This window comes from Micrasema longulum, unplaced genomic scaffold (genome assembly GCF_059751315.1).
Source record: "Micrasema longulum isolate JH-2025_06_02 unplaced genomic scaffold, ASM5975131v1 h1tg000494l, whole genome shotgun sequence".
Taxonomy (NCBI): Eukaryota; Metazoa; Arthropoda; class Insecta; order Trichoptera; family Brachycentridae; genus Micrasema; species Micrasema longulum.
Window position 1 is genome coordinate 511174 of NW_028277691.1, and position 20873 is coordinate 532046.

General features: G+C 33.5%; 1 protein-coding gene across 10 annotated transcripts in view; it reads left to right on the top strand.

Moving 5' to 3' along the window:
- The window catches only part of LOC148281131 (uncharacterized), a 43277-nt gene that overhangs the window by 4349 nt on the left and 18055 nt on the right, over positions 1–20873 (top strand). For 2 of the 10 annotated variants that reach the window (XM_088227249.1, XM_088227251.1), the window contains exons 1-2: positions 7036–7172; positions 12366–12436. In XM_088227249.1, coding sequence (XP_088083375.1) covers positions 7129–7172; positions 12366–12436 — 115 coding nt within the window. In that variant the 5' untranslated portion in view covers positions 7036–7128. Of the gene's footprint in view, positions 1–7035; positions 7246–7725; positions 7859–12365; positions 12437–20873 lie in introns of those variants that run through there. The other 8 variants (XM_088227250.1, XM_088227248.1, XM_088227256.1 and 5 more) reach the window with 7 other exon arrangements.

Below are 20873 nucleotides of genomic sequence, written 5' to 3' on the forward strand. Positions count from 1 at the left end.
CGTTTTTGTTTAATTTAGTATTAGGGCAATATCTTAATCCCTTTTCAAGGACATTTATTTCATTTTTATCAAATACATCAATTGTATTAATTACTCTATCATAGAAATTTACCGCGGTTTTTTAAACGACTTGAATATTTTTAATAGGTTTTTGTTTTAAAGTGAGTTGGTTAATTTTCTTTAACTGCGTTTTATAAGTTTGATGTATTTTTATATCTACATACTGAATAGTGTCATAATATAAGCAATCAAATTCTACTGGATGTAATTTAGAGGTAAGGAGATTATGGACATAAAATAAGTAATTGCTAGTGCAATCATGGATACTATACCACTTTTTGGTTTCTGTCATAACCCATGTTTTCCTAACAATGATTTAAATTTAAAAAATATACATCGAGCAGAGTAGTAAGTTAGTCAAGTGTTCATGATAAATAATTAAATAAATAAATCACTGTTTTCACATATGTTCACAAGATGAAAGCAACTACCGATGTCCGAGCGGTAGGTTAGGTAGTCCCACATGCGGCAACCTCTGCCCTCTGCCTGGTAACTGAAAACATTTTAGCCACATTTTTTCGATTCAGTCCTGGTAGATACGACGCACTCATACACTAAGGTATGATGCCTTTTGTTCCATCGGTTCCGTGTCCAAAGAGCAAAATCTACTCTTCAGAGTTTCTCTTCAGAAATTTCTGATTGTCTTTTTTATATTTTTGCCGGACGTTTGTTTAAGTATATCTATAAGGCTGTCGCCGGCCGATTATGCTTATAAATTTAATGATAAAAATATTACACTTATAAATAACATTTAAGTTAATACTTAATATTTTAAGGTAATGCACAGCCCTAGCAGTCTTAATTATACGAGTAAGAGCTGCCTCAACACGTGGTCATAAAAATACCATTCAAAAATAGCGCAGATGTATTGTCATCTCTTTTAGTTACATTCAATAAACGACAATTTCACATTATTTCAATGAGATAAAAAGAGATAGAATTTTTATTTTTTAATAAATTCCATAAAAGGTACATGTTTTAAAAAAAAATCTATACATATCTACTTTTACACATCTAATAAATGTTATCATTGTAACTCTCCAAAAAAGAGACTAACTCTTGTGCTTGCAGAGTGACTTACACTGTTGTAGTTGCTTATTATAGAGTTTATATAATTTTAAATACGAGTACATGAGAAGAAAAAAAAACATTAATTATTTTCAGATGTCGGTTGACTCAGTAAAAGGTCTTCTTGTTTGCATTTCTTGAACATTTAAAGAAATATTTGAATTTAAACGATTGAAAAAATAAAAAAAATTACATAAATCCAATGTATAAGGTATTTGAATTACACAGAAACAATTGTTATAATAATTGCACAAATGATAGTAAATGTGTGCGGTGCATTTATGTTGAAAACTACAAAAAAAACGTATTAATGTGAAAATTTATAATATTTGATAAATACCTGTAATAACTGAAGCGTTTTCTCCCTTTTCCAGTTCTATTTGAACATCCTTTCATGGCACAAGTCGGCATAATTAATTTTGATGTAATTAGCACTAAATACGTAAAACAATTATCAAAATAACGACAGAGCGTTTGACAGTTCGAAGCAATTCTGCCCGCGTACGTAAAAAATGAGCATCGTACAAATTCTGAAATCGACTACAAAACAAAAAATAAGGGTCCTTACCCACTGATTATTTTTGTCTCCCTTTCTCACATTCAGAACATATTTTAAAAAATGAGGCAGCTATAATAGGCAACATGCATTGGATTGGTAAAATGTGTTATCCCTCTACAGATGTATATTATACTCTAAGGTTTTACCAGAATTTATATAAATATCCAGCGGCTGATCTGTTAACCCTTATACTGCTAAACAACGAAATATCGTTGTTGTTAATCCCTATCATAAAGTTCTAACTAGACTGATGCTGACGTCATAATCCCCAAAAGGGTAAATGAATTCGGTAACTGCTTGTTGCACTTAACCGTCAGTGGTATAAAACATTTTCAAAACATAAAAATTACTTATTCGACGGGTTATATGTGAAAAGCAGACAGAACCGAAGGGCATTTATGACAAAATGTATGAATGTGGAAGAGGCTAGGATTGTATGCCAGGATAGACCTGTGTGGCGGTCCATTCTCTCTGCCTACCCCTACGGGGAAATGGCGTGATGGTAGTAGTAGTAGTTATTATTTAGTTTCGTACCTATTTCAGCCCTACGGAAAATTTTATACAAAAAATGTTTTACGCGCAGTAAAAATTTAAGCATTAAATTGTACGCCAAAGTTTCTTGAAAATGAATAAAAAATCATTAAAAATATCTTAATGAAAACGAACAACTTTGAACGACGTCACTTGTTCATATGAATCAATCAATGATAAGAGGGTTGTGTAAGATTTCCGGTTTGCTAATCGTCAATGGTCCAATCAACAGAACTAACCGAGAAGAAGCGGAAGAGAACTTGTGACGTCACACGCGGATCAATGTCAGAAATACAAAACTTTAAAAGATCGTAGCGCTGATAGTACGATACATAAAAATTGAAAAAAAAAGCTTTGTCAATTTATTTTTTTAAAAACCACTAAACATCCTCATTATAAATTTACTTATGATGTTTAAATTCGCAGTGCTTTTAAAAAAAGAGAAACGACTAAACACAGGAATCTTCTAGCTAGTCGGGACCTGAAACAGTGAACTTTTTTACATTCCAAAAACAGTGAAATAAATCCATGTTAATAGTTAGATTTTTAATTACCTATATGATATTTGAGGAAAATAATTATATTTGGTGTTTTCCCCGCTATTAAACCCGATTCAGTGATTACGAAAATATTGATGTACTTCCGTAATGAATAACTAATTAAATACTTTACCTTTAATATAATAACTCTTGTCTAGTGAGGTCCCTATATCACCGGAAAACCCCATAATTAAGAATATAAACAAATAAGTAAAGAGCCATAAAACATAAAAATAATTCACCATGAAACCCAATGATTGTCAATTAGGACGTTTGAATATTAAAAAAATCATTTGTTAATTTATTATAATGGGTAGGTACCCACAGTTATGGGAAATCAAAATGTTTTAGCTGTTCATTAGGTAGTAATTATTACTCTACTAACAAAACGTAATTATTACAATACAAACTCTATTCTACAAACCAAACGTAAATGAGGTATATTAGCTCGATATTGATCCAAAAATACTTCAAGAAAAAGCTTCTTCGATTTCGTGCTCTTCGTAAGAGTCATATTATAAATTATTATCACTATCACTTAAAAAAATATCGTTATTGTCTTATTCACTTTCGGAATAGGTTGAGCTGCTAAGCCTCTGAGTTTCTCGGCGAGGTACTATTTTTTCTTTATCACTTTCACTATCCGTTATCATTTGGAATGATATATTTTGTAAATTTATTCATAATAAAAAGGACGCTTTGCAGAGTTAAATTGTTAGTTAGAGTAACAAAGTAAGATTAAAAAATATATATAAATGTAAAAAATATGTAATTTACCTCAGCTGTTTGTAATTTCGGCAACTGTTGTCTATCTCGCTCAATCCATTATGCGTGAACTAGCTATTAGTGAAACGGAATATTTTTCTTAGAAGAGATATCAATTTGTGAGACAGTTGTACAAAAACATTATTTTTTAAAATTAAAATTATATTATAACAACTACTAAGAAATAATATCACTTCTTAGTACATTTACCGGTAACCTTTAAGTTTCAATCTAAATAACTCCTTACAAACATTTGGACATACTCAAAATATTGTTGATTAAAATAACTTGCATAAAAAATCCAGATGAAACTCACCGACATCAATAAAGGTTTCAGCTCTTTTAGTTTGCAAAAGTCAACAGATGGAAGAGTTGAGGTAATGTAAAAATAATCATGAATGTGGATGCGTAAACATACCCAGAATAGTGAAAATTTCGCAGTGTGTAAAGTGGTCATTTAAACCAGCCAATGGCAGATCATAAGTCCTGTAAATGCCTAGACTTCCATATTCCCTTGGCAAAAATGTTTTCCCTCTCTGTTGCAACAAATTTCAAGATATATTTTACTCAATTTTTGTTTAGATGCATTGATGGAAGTGGTAGGTTTGATAATATATAACAGAGCACTTTGCCCCGTAATCAACAAAAAAACTTTCATAATTATTTCGTTTCAATAATAACAATGCGCCTTGAGATTGCAGTACGAGATCAGTTTTGTTTGTTTTTATTTTCAATTAAGAAAGGGTTTACAACCGCTGTACGAAAATTGTCTATTTGTGGCACGAATTGTCTATCTTGCTCACTCCATCGGGCTTGAATTAGATATTTATGAAATGGAAGATTTTTCTTGGAATTGCTAATAATTGATAAAACAGTAGTGTGTTTGGAAAACAACGTATTCGATAAAATATTTTTTAAATGTATAAATAAGAGGATTTCTGATTAGATTCTTGAAAAACTGCGTAGCAGCGTAAGGGTTAAACGTTCAAATATATCAGGTAAGATTTTTGTTATAATTATTTTTATTAATCGAAAATAAACTGTTTTTTTTTGCACCACAACAGTTACAATGGTGAATTACATCACAGAACACCCAGGCTTGAGAAAAATCACATTAAACTTTTGTGTTCTCACCGGGAATCGAACCCGGAACCTTCCGTGTGTGAGTCAAGCGCCTTGACCACAACACCACGGGGGCCGCCACGTTTTACCAAAATTTATATGAATATTTTATCTACCATTTGAAACAAAAAAAGTATTTGGCGATCTCGTCAGCGTGGCGTCTTCTGTTATACGGCTACTCGGCGGTCAGGTGAGGTGGATGGTCTGAGGTCGGGGATCCTGCGGCTGAGTTTTGCGGGCAGAATGGGCCCGTACAGAGGACCGACAACAATCAATCATTTCTGGAGTAATTATATATAGATGGATACTAAATTGATCATTTTCCTTACAATATCTTAATTTCTACATATTAACTTATTTTTAATGGATTTTTAGTTATGCTTAAATAATTTTAACTGGCATTTAATACATTTTTGAAAGACGGATTCTTACACAAAATGCACCACTGTTGGTTAGTAGCGCAGAATTTGACATTTGCAAAAAGAATGCCATATTTAAAAATGAATTATTTTCAGTTTTGGAATGCAACCATAAACAAATACCTAGGTACATACTTAAATTCAGTATTTGAAAATTAATTAACTTTTGGAATTCAATCATAAACAAGTACCTAGGTTCCTACTTACCAATGATAAGTTACATTATCTTTTTTACGTTTATGCGAACGGTTTTTATGCGCTTTCACGAGACAACTAAGCATTTCGGTTTCGAATTAAATTTCAAGATCACGTCAAAACCAGGCCGGCGGTTTGGGCATGAGTTAAGTGTCAAAATGTTAGATGGTTCCGGGTGCGTCTTTGTGTATTAATAGGTAGATGGTTTTAATTCAGAACCCCGAACCTGTTTCTATGGTTACATAAAAGCATTATGAAGTAAAGTTTTGTAAGTATACTTAATAAGGTTTAATCTTAAGAGGAAGCGCGCTCTGACGGGCCTCCCCGCAAGTACATCCAGGGTCTCTCACTAGTGCGAGGTCATATAGTTTATCCCTAAACTCACCATTTCCAGACAACATCTGGACAACACAGTGATCTAGGTTAATTCTCCTTAGTTATGTCTTCTTCTTATGTCCAGATGTATGCGTCCAGCGCCCCGTCAGGGATGCATCCCACCTAATTTACCACGCGTTAATAGTTTTTATTTTATTACAATTGTCAATGGTTTTAATCTACTACCCTCTCGGTATTGAACACTGATGTCAAAATATGAAACCAACTTACATTTTTTAGTAATTTCACCGCAAGAGATTCCATTACCTTTAAGTCTGCCGGAAGTTCCCCGGCCATGACAGGTAAGGCGGCTGTGGACACAGTTCTGTAAGCACCAGTGAGTGCAACTAAAGCTGCCCTCTGGCTACTCAGGAGGGTCCCGTAGACGCCACCAGAGGACGCACGTAGCTCGGCTCACCCTTCGTTTTGGTACCAAATTTATCGAAATCAAATGGAAATATGTTTTTTTAAAGGTTGATCATAGATTAGACTGTTTGGGCAAAATATCCATCCAGGGCAAAATTGGACGGTTTCGCGGTATGCCTGTTTAATTTTAGCATATTCATTTGTCGAATCGTGGTTCTGTTTTTTAGATTTAAATAACCAAATTATGGTCTAATTGGAGTATTTTAGTATTTATGTCCATCTCTGAAGAGGTAGAATGGGGCAATAATAATTTTAATATTCATGTCTATCACTGAAGACAATGTTAGTTCACATAGGTAGAATGCGGCGAATGGGACTTCCCACACTTCACAAAGCTTCCCGCCCCAGCTCTGGGTATTCGTCTTTTATCTTTATCCAGAATCCTAAGCAAATGAAATTTCATTTTTAGCATGTCGCCAGCAGCGAGATCAATAAGATTTTCTTATTCACTTGATTTCTCGATTATTAATTAATAATATTGTCTCAATATAAAGAAAATTAAATACGTCATCGTAGAAATCACTGTTATACGACATACGAGTGCAATCAAATACAGCGCCCGTATTTCAATACTTATCTTCAATTTTATCTACGAAGTATACTTTTTTCTTAACACGTTAAATTACCGGTTACCGACGAAGATACTTTTCATACAGTACACATTACACGTTACACATTTCCGTACATAAATATCGATCTTATTTTATACCGTCTCGATATACACCGATGAAGATAGCATTTGTAATCGCGGCCCTGGGGGTTGCCAGATTTTTTTTACTCGTTTAGGGGTCGCGCATTGAAAAAGGTTAAAAAACACTGATGTAAATGAACCGTGTTGTGGTCCCGCTATATATTGTCGCAAATTACTATAATAATAATTACTATTATGTATACATATACATACATGACTGCTTCTGTACCTATAGTACTCCTGTTCTGGAGTGCCTCTATGCGGATTTGCCGAGCCCCTGAATGTATCATAGTCCAGTGTCAGCTGGGAGCAGCCGGTAGTCGGTAGACAGTTAGACAGCAGACAGTAGTCGTCCGGTCGTGCCGGCGACTGGCGGCGATGTCCTCCGCGTGCAGGGGCCGCCGCGCGTTGGGAGCCTTCAGGTCCTCCACGAGTGGTCACTAGTTATCGGCACCCCTCCCCTAGTACAGTCCGCCGTGTGCCTTCTTCGATTAGGTAGTGATCGGTGGCGAGGAATAATGGCGGTTATGCAAGTGCGCTCTATACGGTTCCGGTCGCTCGCGCTGCGATACTCGTCACTCGCCCTCGCGGCTGCTGTATTAATAGATTTCCCTCTTTATAGTGGAGCACCCTGTGTCAGTACGTCAGTAGTCCGCGCATCGATACTGGCACATGGCACACGGCGCACTCCATATTGGCACATTAAAATATTTTTTTAGAACGAATAAAATTTTAAAAAATAAAATACAAAAAATGCAACTGGTTGCTTACTTCTGCAGGGGTGAAACGAAGAGGGAGAAGGGGGGAGTCTGATACTGCGCCACGCTCCCCTCGCTTCTCCCCTGCAGAAGTAAGCAACCACTTGTTTTTTTTTAATATTTTATTTTTTATACTTTTCTTTGTTCTAAATATTTTTATAAATATGCTAATATGTCTTCTTGCCCATACTGATCATCGTGGTTTCGGATGTGACAGGGTTTTAAGAACATCCTGTATACCTACTAAATAGTGTCTTGGTCGTGGGAACTATTATTGGTAGAGCTAATTGTTCGTCCCGCAGATAACCGTAAATGAAAAAAAATCGGATCTAATTCCGGATATTTGACAGGTAAATTAGGTAGATATATTTATTTCAACAATGTATCCTCAGGTCGTAGTAATTTTTAGGTTTGCCTTTTATACGATATTTATTTTAAAATATAAAAATCAAACAACGCATGCAACAATGAATTATTTACATGTAATTTCATTTAAATATCAATTTATATTTTATAAGATATAAAAAAAAATATCAAAAAAACCTTCCACTAATTAGAACAAATAAAAATAACCGATTCGGACGGAAATTTTCAAAAACCAATAAAAAAAATTATAACTCAAAAACTATGCAATATCGCGGAACATACACGGGGTGATTCGAATACCCTTCAACACGAGGCACCTACATTTTTCCTTTGGACGTCACTTCTCCGGCCACTCTGTATATTATTTTATTTGATTACCCCAAATAGACGAAAGTGAGCATTTACGACACCTCCTTTTGTTCGCGTTCAATCGAGTGAATAAAGCTGCCAAAACTGCTCGCGATAAAAAACAGACACAACTTATACCAATCATACAATATATTATTATTGACCATATCATATAATTGTATGTGTACATCTAATATAATTGTATGTGTACGATGTGCAAACCAGGCGAGAGAAGTGTGCTTGTCAATTTAATTGATGGATGCATCGAGAAAATAGGAAACTGGATGGCTGAAAACAGACTAACATTAAACCCATCAAAAACTGAACAGCTATGGGTGGCTTCAGCCAGACGACAGAATTTGATCCAGGATACGGCCCTACCCAATGTTGGGAGTACAGCTTTACCCACCGTTAAACTACTGGGAGTTTTACTCAATTCTGACCTTTATATTGACGCTCAAATTAGTAGAACCATAAGTTCATGCTTCTACCAGCTGAGACAAATTAAATGCATACGCAAAAATTTGCCGGTTGATGCCGCCCGTCAATTAATAAATGCGTTTGTAGTGTCTAGAGTCGATTATTGTAATGGTATCTATGCAGGTCTACCAATGAACAAAATGACTCGCCTACAATCTGTATTGAATGCCGCAGCGAGACTTATTTTCGGAATCTCTAAGTTCAGTCATATCACTCCACTACTTCGGGAACTGCACTGGCTACGTTTTCCACAGAGGGTCGAATACAAACTCTGTTGGCTTATGTATAAGTCACTGCACAACTCTGCTCCGGAATATCTAAGGGAACTATGCATTCCAGGTGAACTGGCTGACAGGCGTCTCACGCTTAGATCAGCTACGTCTACGGCGAGAGGAAAAGTTATTATACCTCTACGCAAACAGCGCACTAAATTTAGTGAACGCGCATTTGCGGTCAAGTGATGTTTCGGAAAAAAACTTAAACCCACTTGTTCTCTAAATCATTTGAATAAATCCGTAGCATGTGACAACAAAATAAATTGTTTTAATTAAATTACATTTTTTTTGCTCTCGGTGCTTTCAATGCTTTCAGGAAATAAAAGGAACCGGAACAGCCCTAGTAAATTTTTTTTTTTTTATTCAAACCAACATGGATACTGGGATCCGAATCACGGGAGTAATCTTAGATTTTAAAAAAGCTTTCGATACGGTTCATAAACGACATAGGAGTAAAATTTTAAGAAAGTAAACTATTAAAATCATACTTAGCAAATCGGAAGCAGTATACATATGTAAATGAAAAAAAGCCTTTTGCAAACAGTAAATTTTGGAGTACCCCAAGGATCTATTTTGGGTCCAATATTATATATTTTATTCATTTATGATTTGTCACTGTATAATTTCAAGGGAAAAATTATTATGTATGCCGACGACATTGGACTATTCTATAAAAATCAAACAGACGTATTAACAAACAATGACATAAACAAAGACCTAACTATGTTGACTAAATGGACAAACACAAACTTACTTACACTTAATGAAAAAAAATGCAATATTATCCATTTTGAATCTAGAAAAAAATGCCATAAAGTAGATGCTTACATAAATAATGAACGACTTACTGAAATTTAACATGTTAAATACTTAGGACTAACAATAGACAGACAATTAACATGGACAATTCATATCAACAATTTAATTAGCAAAGTGGCGACATTATCGAGTCTTTTTTTAAAAATCAAAAATTTTGTTCCAAAAACGGAAAAATGTATGAAGCCTATGTAAAAACTAAAATATGTTATACGCAACTACTATGGGGAGCAGGATATCAAAATGTCATAAACAGACTACAAAGACAACAAAATAAAATATTAAAGTTAGTATATGACCTTCCCTATTTTACTGCAACTAGAGAACTTTTTAAACAAACTAAGCAATTAAATATAACTGAACTTTTTCAACTAGAATAATTAAAAATTATCCATAAATTAGCCACTAATGTAATTGTAGACGAATAACTAAAACTTGTAAAAAAAATTTATTCAACGTGGACATAATACGAGAATATCATGCAAATACCATATCCAACTTTCTAAAACAAGACAAGGACAATCAAGACTAATGAACCAGGGACTGAAATTATACAATAAACTACCAGACAAAACTAAACAAAAGACTCAGACAAACTTTTCAAAAGATGTAAAAAATATTATTTTGAACAACAGAGTATGAATGAAAAATGTATATATTATTTTATGTAAAATTAATGTAATAATCCGTAAGGGTTTATAAATTAATTTTAAAATAAAAAATAAAAGCTTCAATTAAATTAATTTAACAATAGAATCACTATGTAAAGCGCCCTTGAGGTATTTTGTTACGAAAATGGCGCTATATAAGTTATCCATAATAATAATAATAATGGTAAATAAACAAAATACAAATACTCAATTTCATCACATGAAAAATAGAGTAACACATGTTCTCACTTCTCCGAGATTTCGGGTATCTTCTGTTTTGACAATCGTATGTATGCAATTATTTACGAATTCGTGAAATAGGTCGGTCATGCGTATGCATACATATTATATTATATTATATTATATGAGACGTGAGATGAGTGAGAGAGGGACGAATGTGTACAAATGAGTTATACATTTTAAAGAAATATGAATAACGTTTGTTTTTATAAAAAAATAAATTATTTAAATATTAATATTAAGTGCCAGGACAGAGTGGTGTGGCGTTCTATCATCTCTGCCTACCCCTCTGGGGAAATGGCGTGATGGTTAGTTAGTTAGTTAGTTAGTTAAATTATTTACTCTTAAAATAGTAGAAACGTAATATATGAATGTCCTAATATTAACGTTTGTTATTCTTGTACCAATGCAGTGCCCTGTGCACCATTACGTGCGGAAAGGGAATGATGATAATGATTCTTGTACCTTCGATTTTGCTTTGGTGTTTATATGTTTTGTCTTTTCTACTTTAGTCAATTTAATATTGAACAATTTTTTTTATTGGACTCCAATTATTAATTTTTCCACTTAACTGTATTAAAGCTTAGTTATGTAAGTTCCGAAAAAGGCTGTTTTTGTTAGAATTCAGAATGGTTCATTCGATCGTCAAAACATCTTCAAATTTAAATTATAGATCGGTTCGGGGATCAATTACCGGAAATAATTATCGTTTATTTGAGCCTGAATTTTATACTTTGTAAAGAGAGATAGAGCCTTCTGAAATGTGTTCTGCTCTAGTACCACCTACTACACCTACTATTATTTATTATAATATTGCGATGCACGCTTATACATATACAATATATACGTGTATATTATGCATTTGGGTTTGGGTATATCGGCAGAATGTTTGCTTTATCAATAAGACATTTAAATGACCCGAGCGAAATAAGTAAACGGCCCCCGTGGTGTAATGGCTAAGGCTCTCGCCTCATGCACGAAGAGTTACTTGTTCGATTCTCGATGAGATCACAATGATTAAATGTGATTTTTATAAAGCTCGGGTTTTCTGCGCTGTAATTCACCACTGTGATTGGTCCTGCTGGCCTTTCGGGGGAAAAAAATATCGCCATTGAATTTTGCGGAAGTTTTTTTGACATGGTAATATTTTGGTGGTATTTTGTTACTATTAGAATTTTTTACATAAAACTGCGTAGGTACGACTTAAATCTAATTTTTTACAGACTTGTCAGACTAGTGAACTGAAAAATCGAATTACGCAGTGTGATTAATGATCCATACCAGCCATCGACGGGGTCATAAGTCCTATAAATGCCTAAAATTCTATATTCCTTTATCGAAAAGTTGAAAGCTCGCCTGGAAAGTAAAAGAAACATAGGATTTGAAGAATATGTATAACAATCCTAACAGAGATATCGCGAAGGGGGTATGGAAATCTTAGCCGGCTGGTTCAAATGATGTGATATCTGATTTATTTCGAACGTCGCGCTTCGGGCTAAACATGAATGAAGAATGTTACGACTGTCTTCCTTTTAGAGAATCGATTATAATTTATAGGCTAGCTAATTTTGTGATGTAGATCTATATATATATATAATAGTAGAGGCAGTGTGCAGTAAAGTAGGCAGCGGGCACAAGATCACCGCCATAGTTTGTGACTGACGTAACTCCGTTTGTTACAGCACCAGCCCCAGTCAGCTACAGAGGGTGACCATGGATCCGGATCCGGTGCTGACAGATGGCGGAGGCGATGGTGAGTTTCCTCTCTCTTGTCTTAAACCGATCGGATACTATAACCGTATACGATCGTTGTTTCGAGCGATACGATATAATATATTTTTTAATGTTTTTATTAAATCATACAAAATTTTTTTGTACTCCCAGGAGTTACAACAAACTCATTTTGGGACAGAATAATATTTGCATAAAGGTATGGTAATAATAATAATAATAATATAGCAACAAGTAATAATATTTATTTTTTTATACATCAACGGTTCAAAGAACCTTTCACAAAAAAAAATATTTACAAAAAATTAAAATAAAAAATATATTAAAATTTAAAAAAACTTAAATTAGCTAAATAATACCTTTATTTAGTGAAATCGTCATCATCAGTTGGTTGGAAGAAGTTGCCATTTGGCAATAAATCCACCAATGTACAATTTAAATTATGTCTAACATGTTAAATAAAGAAATAAAAAATCACGTATTCCAGGAAACAATGTTAAATTAATATTACATTTCAAAATAAATCCATTATTTTTCTAACAAATAACAAGTTAGAATTCGTTTTAATTCATGCACAGAATTTGTATTCAAATATCGAATATTTGTTCTAATTCATTTCCATACGAATGTATGTATACGAATGTCTATACCTGTGTGAGTGCATTTCGAAGTTGGTCCGTGAATTGTTGCAAAAAAATAATTGCTTACTTCTAGTGCCCTACCAGGTATTCTAATTTAAATTAGTTCAAGCAGAGCAGGGCTGTCAATTATCGATTTCATTATTTTATATAAGAATAATAAATCAGCTATAACTCTACGATCAGATAATTCAAGTAATCTCATTTCATTTCCAAGGAAATATTAATTTAAGTTTTCTACAGGTATTTTTAATTTATAAAACGCAAGAATTTATTTTGTACCCTTTCGATAGCATGTGAATGAATTTCATAGTAGGGAGACCAAACCGAAGAGTTGTATTCAAGTCTACTCCTTACTAATGAGCAGTACAATTGTTTCACAGTAAATACATTTTTGAAATTTGACGCTACTCTCAAAATAAAACCAAGCATCTTCATTGCATCATTAGCTATCTGATTGATATGAAAAGTGTACTGTAGTTTCTCATCAAGCAAAATACCCAGATCTTTAATTTGAGACACTCTTATCAAATCGATACAATTTAAAGAATACGTAAATTTAATGGGGTTTTTACATCTACAGAAGGTTATACTTTGACATTTACCTATATTTAACTGAAGATTATTTAAACTACACCACTTGTACAATATATTTATATTTTCTTGAAGAATATAACAATCGGTAACATTTTTTATATTCTTATATATTTTTAAGTCATCCGCAAAAAGTAAAATATTAACTTCTTCAAAAATGTTTATTACGTCATTAACAAAAATACTAAATAAAATAGGCCCTTAATGGGATCCTTGAGGAACCCCACTTGTCGCCAAAAATGATTGTGACACAAAATCAATAACTTTAACTATCATTTATCTACCAGTTAAATAACCATGAAACCAATTCAGCATATAGCCTCTAACTCCCAACAAATCTAACGTCTTTACCAAAATTTTATGACAAAACTTGTCAAAAGCTTTACTAAAATCAGTGTAAATCGAATCTACTTGACATTTTTTATTCAAAGCATTAATTATATCGTTTTGGTAAATAATCAGATTTGTTAGAGTTGATTTGCCGAGAGTAAAACCATGCTGAACTGGTGATATTGCATGTCTTATTTGAGAAATTATTTTATCAAGTACAAGGCTTTCAAATAGTTTTGGAAAAGTTGATTGAATGCAAATAGGTCTATAATTTTTGATATCATTTTTATTACCTTTTTAAACATTATAATACCCATGTACTGTCAAGTAACATAATGTGAAAAAATCTTAACCAGTAAGTTTTCTTAAATAAGTGGTTAAAAGTGCACAAAAGAAACAAATAAATAAAAAAGTGATAAACAAACAATCTCTATTTTTTGTGTAAATGTTATTTCGGTAAAAAGTGGTAAATAATATTGATATTTTGTGAAATGTCATTTTGACAGTTAATTATTTAAAAAAAATCGTAAATTCATTTGTGAATTAGAAGTTTATGAATGTGTAAAACATAAAAAATACTAAATTTAATCAAACTTATCTAACTCTACGAAAATAAACTAATATTAAGTGCTATCCTTGCATAAATGATTGAAACTTTTAAACCGGTACTTTTGATTTAATTCATTGTGTATTTATTAATTTATGATTAAAACTAACACTGCGTTTACAATGGCACCTAAGAGGGGTCTTAAACAAAAAATCGCCTCACCTAACCTAGAATGCTTGATGTCTCCACAACCGGCTTCTATTAATGTGGACATTACCAATGCATTATCTGCATTACAAACAGATATAAGAAATATGAGTGATAACTATACAGAACTACATAAAGACAGAGAGAGATGGAGTGAAGTCAGTCAGTATCGCCGCTCTGTTGACGACCTGAAATCTCTAATCACTGGAAAATTATCTGAAATTGAAAAAAGCCTATTGCTAGTTGAAAAAAATAATTCAGTTAATTTGGAGCATAAATTTTTAGCAAAATTATCTGATGAGTTAGAAGACCGATGCAGACGAAAAAACAACATCATAATATACAATATTCCGGAGTGTTCAGCCTCAACATCTATACTACGTCAAAGTGCGGATACAGATCTTAACTTAAAAACATTGAATACTATTAAGAAAATTGAAAAAGACGATGTAATCAAGATCTACCGACTTGGTCCGCTTCGTGCTGATACCACAAACGTTCGCCTAATCAAAGTTGTATTATCGAACCCGAAATTGGCTACTGAATTATTTAAAAATAGGAATAAATTAAACTCCTTAAAAATAAATTTCGACCAAACGCCTGCGCCTGTACAGCGTAAGGAATTGTTGGACCTTAGGAAGGAATTAGAAACTAGAAAAGCTAATGGCGATCAAAACCTTACGTTAAGTTATCATCTGGAGCTTCGTCATAAACTTCACCAAAAAAACTTGCAAACAAATTTACAGTGTCTTTGCATATTGTTCGCATGTTGTGAATTATAAGACATGGACATCGGTATATTTGAATCATGATTCTTTAAGGATTTAACAATTCCAAAAAAAATGTTATTTGACCGTATTGAATTTTCAACATCACATATATATTTATTATAACATTCAACTGATAAACAATATTTTGAGTTTGTCCAAATTTTTGTAGACAAGGACTGGACTCAACTCCCTGGGGAGCTGTTTATATTAACATATTACAACAGAGATGAAGAACATTCAAGAGAAGGTAATATAGAAGTCTAGGCATCTACAGGGCTTATGACCTGTCAGTGGCTGGTTTAAGTGGCCACTTTACACACTGTGTAACATTCACCATTCTGCCTATATTTGAACATCTATATTCCTTCATCTTTCATCTGTTGATGTTTGTGAAGTTAAAGAGCTGAAACCTTTATTTATGCTCTTTAACTTCACAAACATCAAGAGATAAAAGAATTGAAGGAATATAGATGTTCAAATATAGGCAGAATGGTGAATGTTACACAGTGTGTAAAGTGGCCACTTAAACCAGCCATTGACAGGTCATAAGCCCTGTAGATGCCTAGACTTCTATATTACCTTCTCTTAAATGTTCTTCATCTCTGTTGTAATATTTTGAAATGCAATATAATCAGCAGTACGACGCGTTTGTTTATACATATTATGTGCTAACTTTTTACTTCAACCCATATCAATTAGCTTCTTTGGAAACCATTTGGGGTACTCGGAAGGTTTATATGTTCTTAACGGAACAAATTCGTTTATGATACTCGTATTATATACAGAAGCATAGAACTTTTAACGCTTAATGTTAATATCATCATGAGAATCAAGAAATGACCAATCCGTACTTTTAAGCTTATCACAAATTTGAGCGTAGTCAGTTTTAGAAAAATTACGTGAACTTGTCATCTGTCTTATATTGTTTATTGAGTTGCTAGATACTTTTATCTCTAAAGGTTGATGATACGAGTAGTTATCAACAATCAGTAATATTTCTAGACTTTGTTCAACTTTGATGGGAAAAACATTAGAAAACAATCAATCGAGAATATGTCCACTGTTATTAGAAACAAAACAAATTACACTGTTTTAAACCTAAAAATATTACCATATATTTTACTTCACATATATTTGTACTAGAGCATATTGAGGATTCCATATTGCCCCAGTCAAAATTTGGTAAGTTATAATCACCGCGCGCGAAGTTCGCGCTCAGCCACCGTACGGGCTGGGCGTGAAATATAGTTCCTCTCCAACCGTAGCTTATAATCTTATAATAAATTTAAAAATAAGTTGTTATATGTTAGAAAACAATGAGTTAATGTTTAAAAGTCGTTAGTGTGTAGTAGTGTAGTCATGTTTTAGACAAACAGTGGAAAAAAGAAGACTATTTATTTAGTAGCATTGTTTTATACTTTATTCTTAACAAAATATGTGACAAATAGTGAACAATGGAAACTTTCAAAAATAGTGCGCCTGTAACCTTTAAATCATAAAATTTTATGTGAATCATTAAAACCGTTTAAGAATCCATCAGCTTTTGACGCGAAAGTACCTAAATTTTGCTATTTGGAACACTACACCCATAATTAATAAATTACAACAGTGCTATTAAAAGTGAACTGACATTTATTGATAAATACATAAAATTTCAAATATCTGCCTTCTAATAACATACAAAATGATAAATCAAACTTCTATAACTAACTTATACAAAAAAAATATTCATTTAAAAATGTGAATTGAACAGGAATGTTGCGTCTCATAAAATGAAATAATACGGACCAAAATGGACACCAAGTCGTTGGAACAATAGGCATAATCCCCCAGTCTACACACGTGCGTTTCCAGAAATTCTCCAGCAGCCTAGTGGACCACATGGTGACGATATCTACCTACTGTCTACAAAAGATTCTCTTCGGACATCTATCTCCCTTTGTTAACCATGGAGTTGATACAGTGCTTTATTTATTTAGTTTTTTATTGCTTAGTTCTTGGCATGAACACTTGACAAACTTACTACTATGCTCTATTTTTTATAAATTTATTGATATCATTCTAACTTTGCTAGAATTCTACTCGTCCATGCGCTTTGTAGCTGCACGATGATTGGTTATCTAGCTTTCATATACCAACTTAAAAATACCTAAATTTTATAAATGGGGTCTAGAATTCCAATCGTCTATGCGCTTAGTAGCTGCAAGACGTATTGTAATCTTACTCCTTTTTATTATTAAAATATATATTTTTATTTTTTTTAGTATCATTAATACACTAAATTTATTTGTCAATTTTTAAAATGTGTAAATGGGGGCTAAATTTCTAACTGTCTATGCGCTCTGTAGCTGCAAGACGTCCTGTAATCTAGCTCCTATCTGTTATAATTTTTTATTGATCTTAATTGAAAACGAGGAACTAGAATCCCAACCGTCCGTGCGCTCTGTAGCTGCAAGACGTACTGGGATATTTATTAATTGTACAGCGCCCTTGAGGTGACTTTCACAAAAATGGCGCTATATAAATTATCCAACTATAACTATATATATACACCCGCTAATATAATTTTGGTGTTCGGATGCTTTGTACAGATAATTTCAATACCTTCACAATGCTTTTTGTAATTAACGATTTCAGAGTTTGGTGGTAAATAAACACTTGCTATAGTAAAAGTATCACTTTGTGTTTTCACTTTCACAAATAAATGTTCAACACATACATATTTCGTGGATAACTCAGTAGACGAGTATTTCTTGGATACAATTATAGCGATGCCACCCCCTCTTGTTTTGTTACTAGTATTCACATTTCGATCAAATCGAAAAATATTATAGTTAGGAAAACCAAGTTCCGAAGATTTAATTTCAGGACCAAGCCATGTTTCAGTAAGAATGTACATATCATGCTGTAGTATAGAAGCAGACGATGTAAGTTCTTGAAGCTTAGTTCGGACTTCTCTTACATTTTGGTAATATAATGTCAGTTTTGTGTTTAGTTTTTTGGAGTATTACATATGATTTTAGGAGATGAATTTATGTATTTTATGGTAAGATTGATTTCACCAGCAGAAATTCTGGTTTCCAGCTCTTTTTTTCGAAGATCTGTCAGTTGACTGCGTTGTAAAAATGTTAAATAATTATTTACTTTTAATCCATTTTTGAGTTTACCTTTTTTGGATAACATTTCTCTTGCTCGAGTAGAACAATGAAACTCAATTTTTATTGGACGTACTATATTTTCTTTAAAAGGACCTAACCTGTATAATTTGAGTCTATCGATTTCAACATCAACATCGATATCACGAATAGCCGATTTGACTTTATCAGTATCGTCCTAACTGTATTCAGCCTAGAATTACTTTCAGGAACATTATACATAACAATATTTTTTGAACGAATTTTTCTTTCATCCATTTCAGCAAATATATCGCAAATATTATTATCCTGTGGTGTTTGTTGAAGTGTCTGTAAGGGCAACTGTGACTGTTGCTTTTCAAGAATGCTTTCATATGTAACTAATTTACCTTCCAGCATGCAATCCAACGTCAATCATGGTACTAGTAAGGTCTGTAGTTTTAGGAGATAATTTAGAATTTGTTCCTTGGTCAATTTGTTAGCTGGATCAATAATAGCTTTGTGGAGACTATTCAAAAGTTCCTTGACTTTGTATGTATGTACATAAAACTGAAATAATATAGCAAACAAGTATATAATACAAAGAAATTAAAACAATTCATAAAATTCATATAAAATATTTACATACTGTAAGAAAGAAATATCCGAGGAAAAAGAAGAACTTAAAACCAAATTTCACCTTCCACATACCTCCTCAAGTAGTAATTTTTTAAATGAATACAGTCATTTTTTGGTACAGCAGAGACCTTAGACCATATCTTGTCGTGCGTGATACAGGTACGTGAATATTTTGAATCTGTCGCGTATTATACTGGTGGACGTCACGATTGAAGGTATAGCCAATATTAGTGAGAGAGTCTTTATTAACACCTTGAAGCACCGTTTTTGCAATCTCATAATACGGTATGACCAAAAATGGGAGAATGTCAGTAAGTTTGTGAATGTCTTTGACATGCGTTTCCATTGGTATACCGTATATTATGTTTCTTATAGCTCTATTTTGTATTTCTGATACACACTTTTTTGTGGCAAATCCCCAGATGCACGACAAGTATAACGAATGAGAGTGTATCATTGAAAAGTACACTGCACGGCGTAGTGAGATCGGAAGAACTCCCCTAAACCTATGCATTATACCAGCAATTGAAGAGATTTTAGATTTAACGTAATCAAAATGGTGAATCCATGTGAGCTGTAAATCTATGTAGATTCCCAAATATTTTGTCACGTCAGTCATTTCAAGATAATCATTTCCAAGAGCGATATTGAGATAAATATCTCGTTTTTACCAAATGGAATGTATTTAGATTTTTTAATGTTGAGACTGAGCTTGTTGATACGAAGCCAACTTGCAAGATGGTGAACATCTAGTTGCATTTCGTTTTCAAGATCTTTTACGTTACGATTGTGATAGTAAATAATTGTGTCGTCTGCATACATTTGAAGTGTAGTTGAAGTGCATATGATATTGTTTGTTTTTTTATTAATATTTTTTCGTTTTTATTATTTACCAAAGTTAAAAATACGCCTCGAATCGGTTATGCGGGAGACGCCATAGATATAGATGTATCAACGGAAGCGGGAAGACGCGAGACAGGAACTGGGAGCGGTCTCCACATTGCTATTTTATTATTATTGTCGGTTTCTAATTTAGAGCACCTACCGCGCAGTATATCATTATTATATTCCAGTAACGCACCACTGGCAGCACTCCCTGGCCCTGGCCCTGGCCCTGTTCCTGTTCCCCTGTTCCCCTGTTCCCCTGTTCCCCTGTTCCCCTGTTCCCCTGTTCCCCTGTTCCCCTGTTCCCGCGCATTGTGGGTGCCGTTTTCTGTTTACTATTTACCGCACGACAGAGTGGACAAGTCGTGAGAGATGGTCGGACGGTCGGACCCGCCTCCCCGAGTATCTGGATTCCCCCGAGAGATCGGGATTCCAATGATTCTAGGATTAGATGGTCGTATAATTAATGAAGATTCTCATCTAATCTTCGCTTCCCTATCCGCGCCCGATAGTGCATAGGGCATTGAATCGGCACTCCGATTGCAGCGTATCTTGAACATTTTTGTTAAGTGGAAGGTATGTAGGGTCAGCCTTACGCCTTAGGTGCCAATCCGATGAAATATTGCAGCGAACGCACTCTCCGCATACCCGAAAACCGTTTTAAATACCGAAGGTCTTACTATCGGTTTCGGTCATACTAAAACGTTACAATTTCGAATTATTATAAAATAAACAC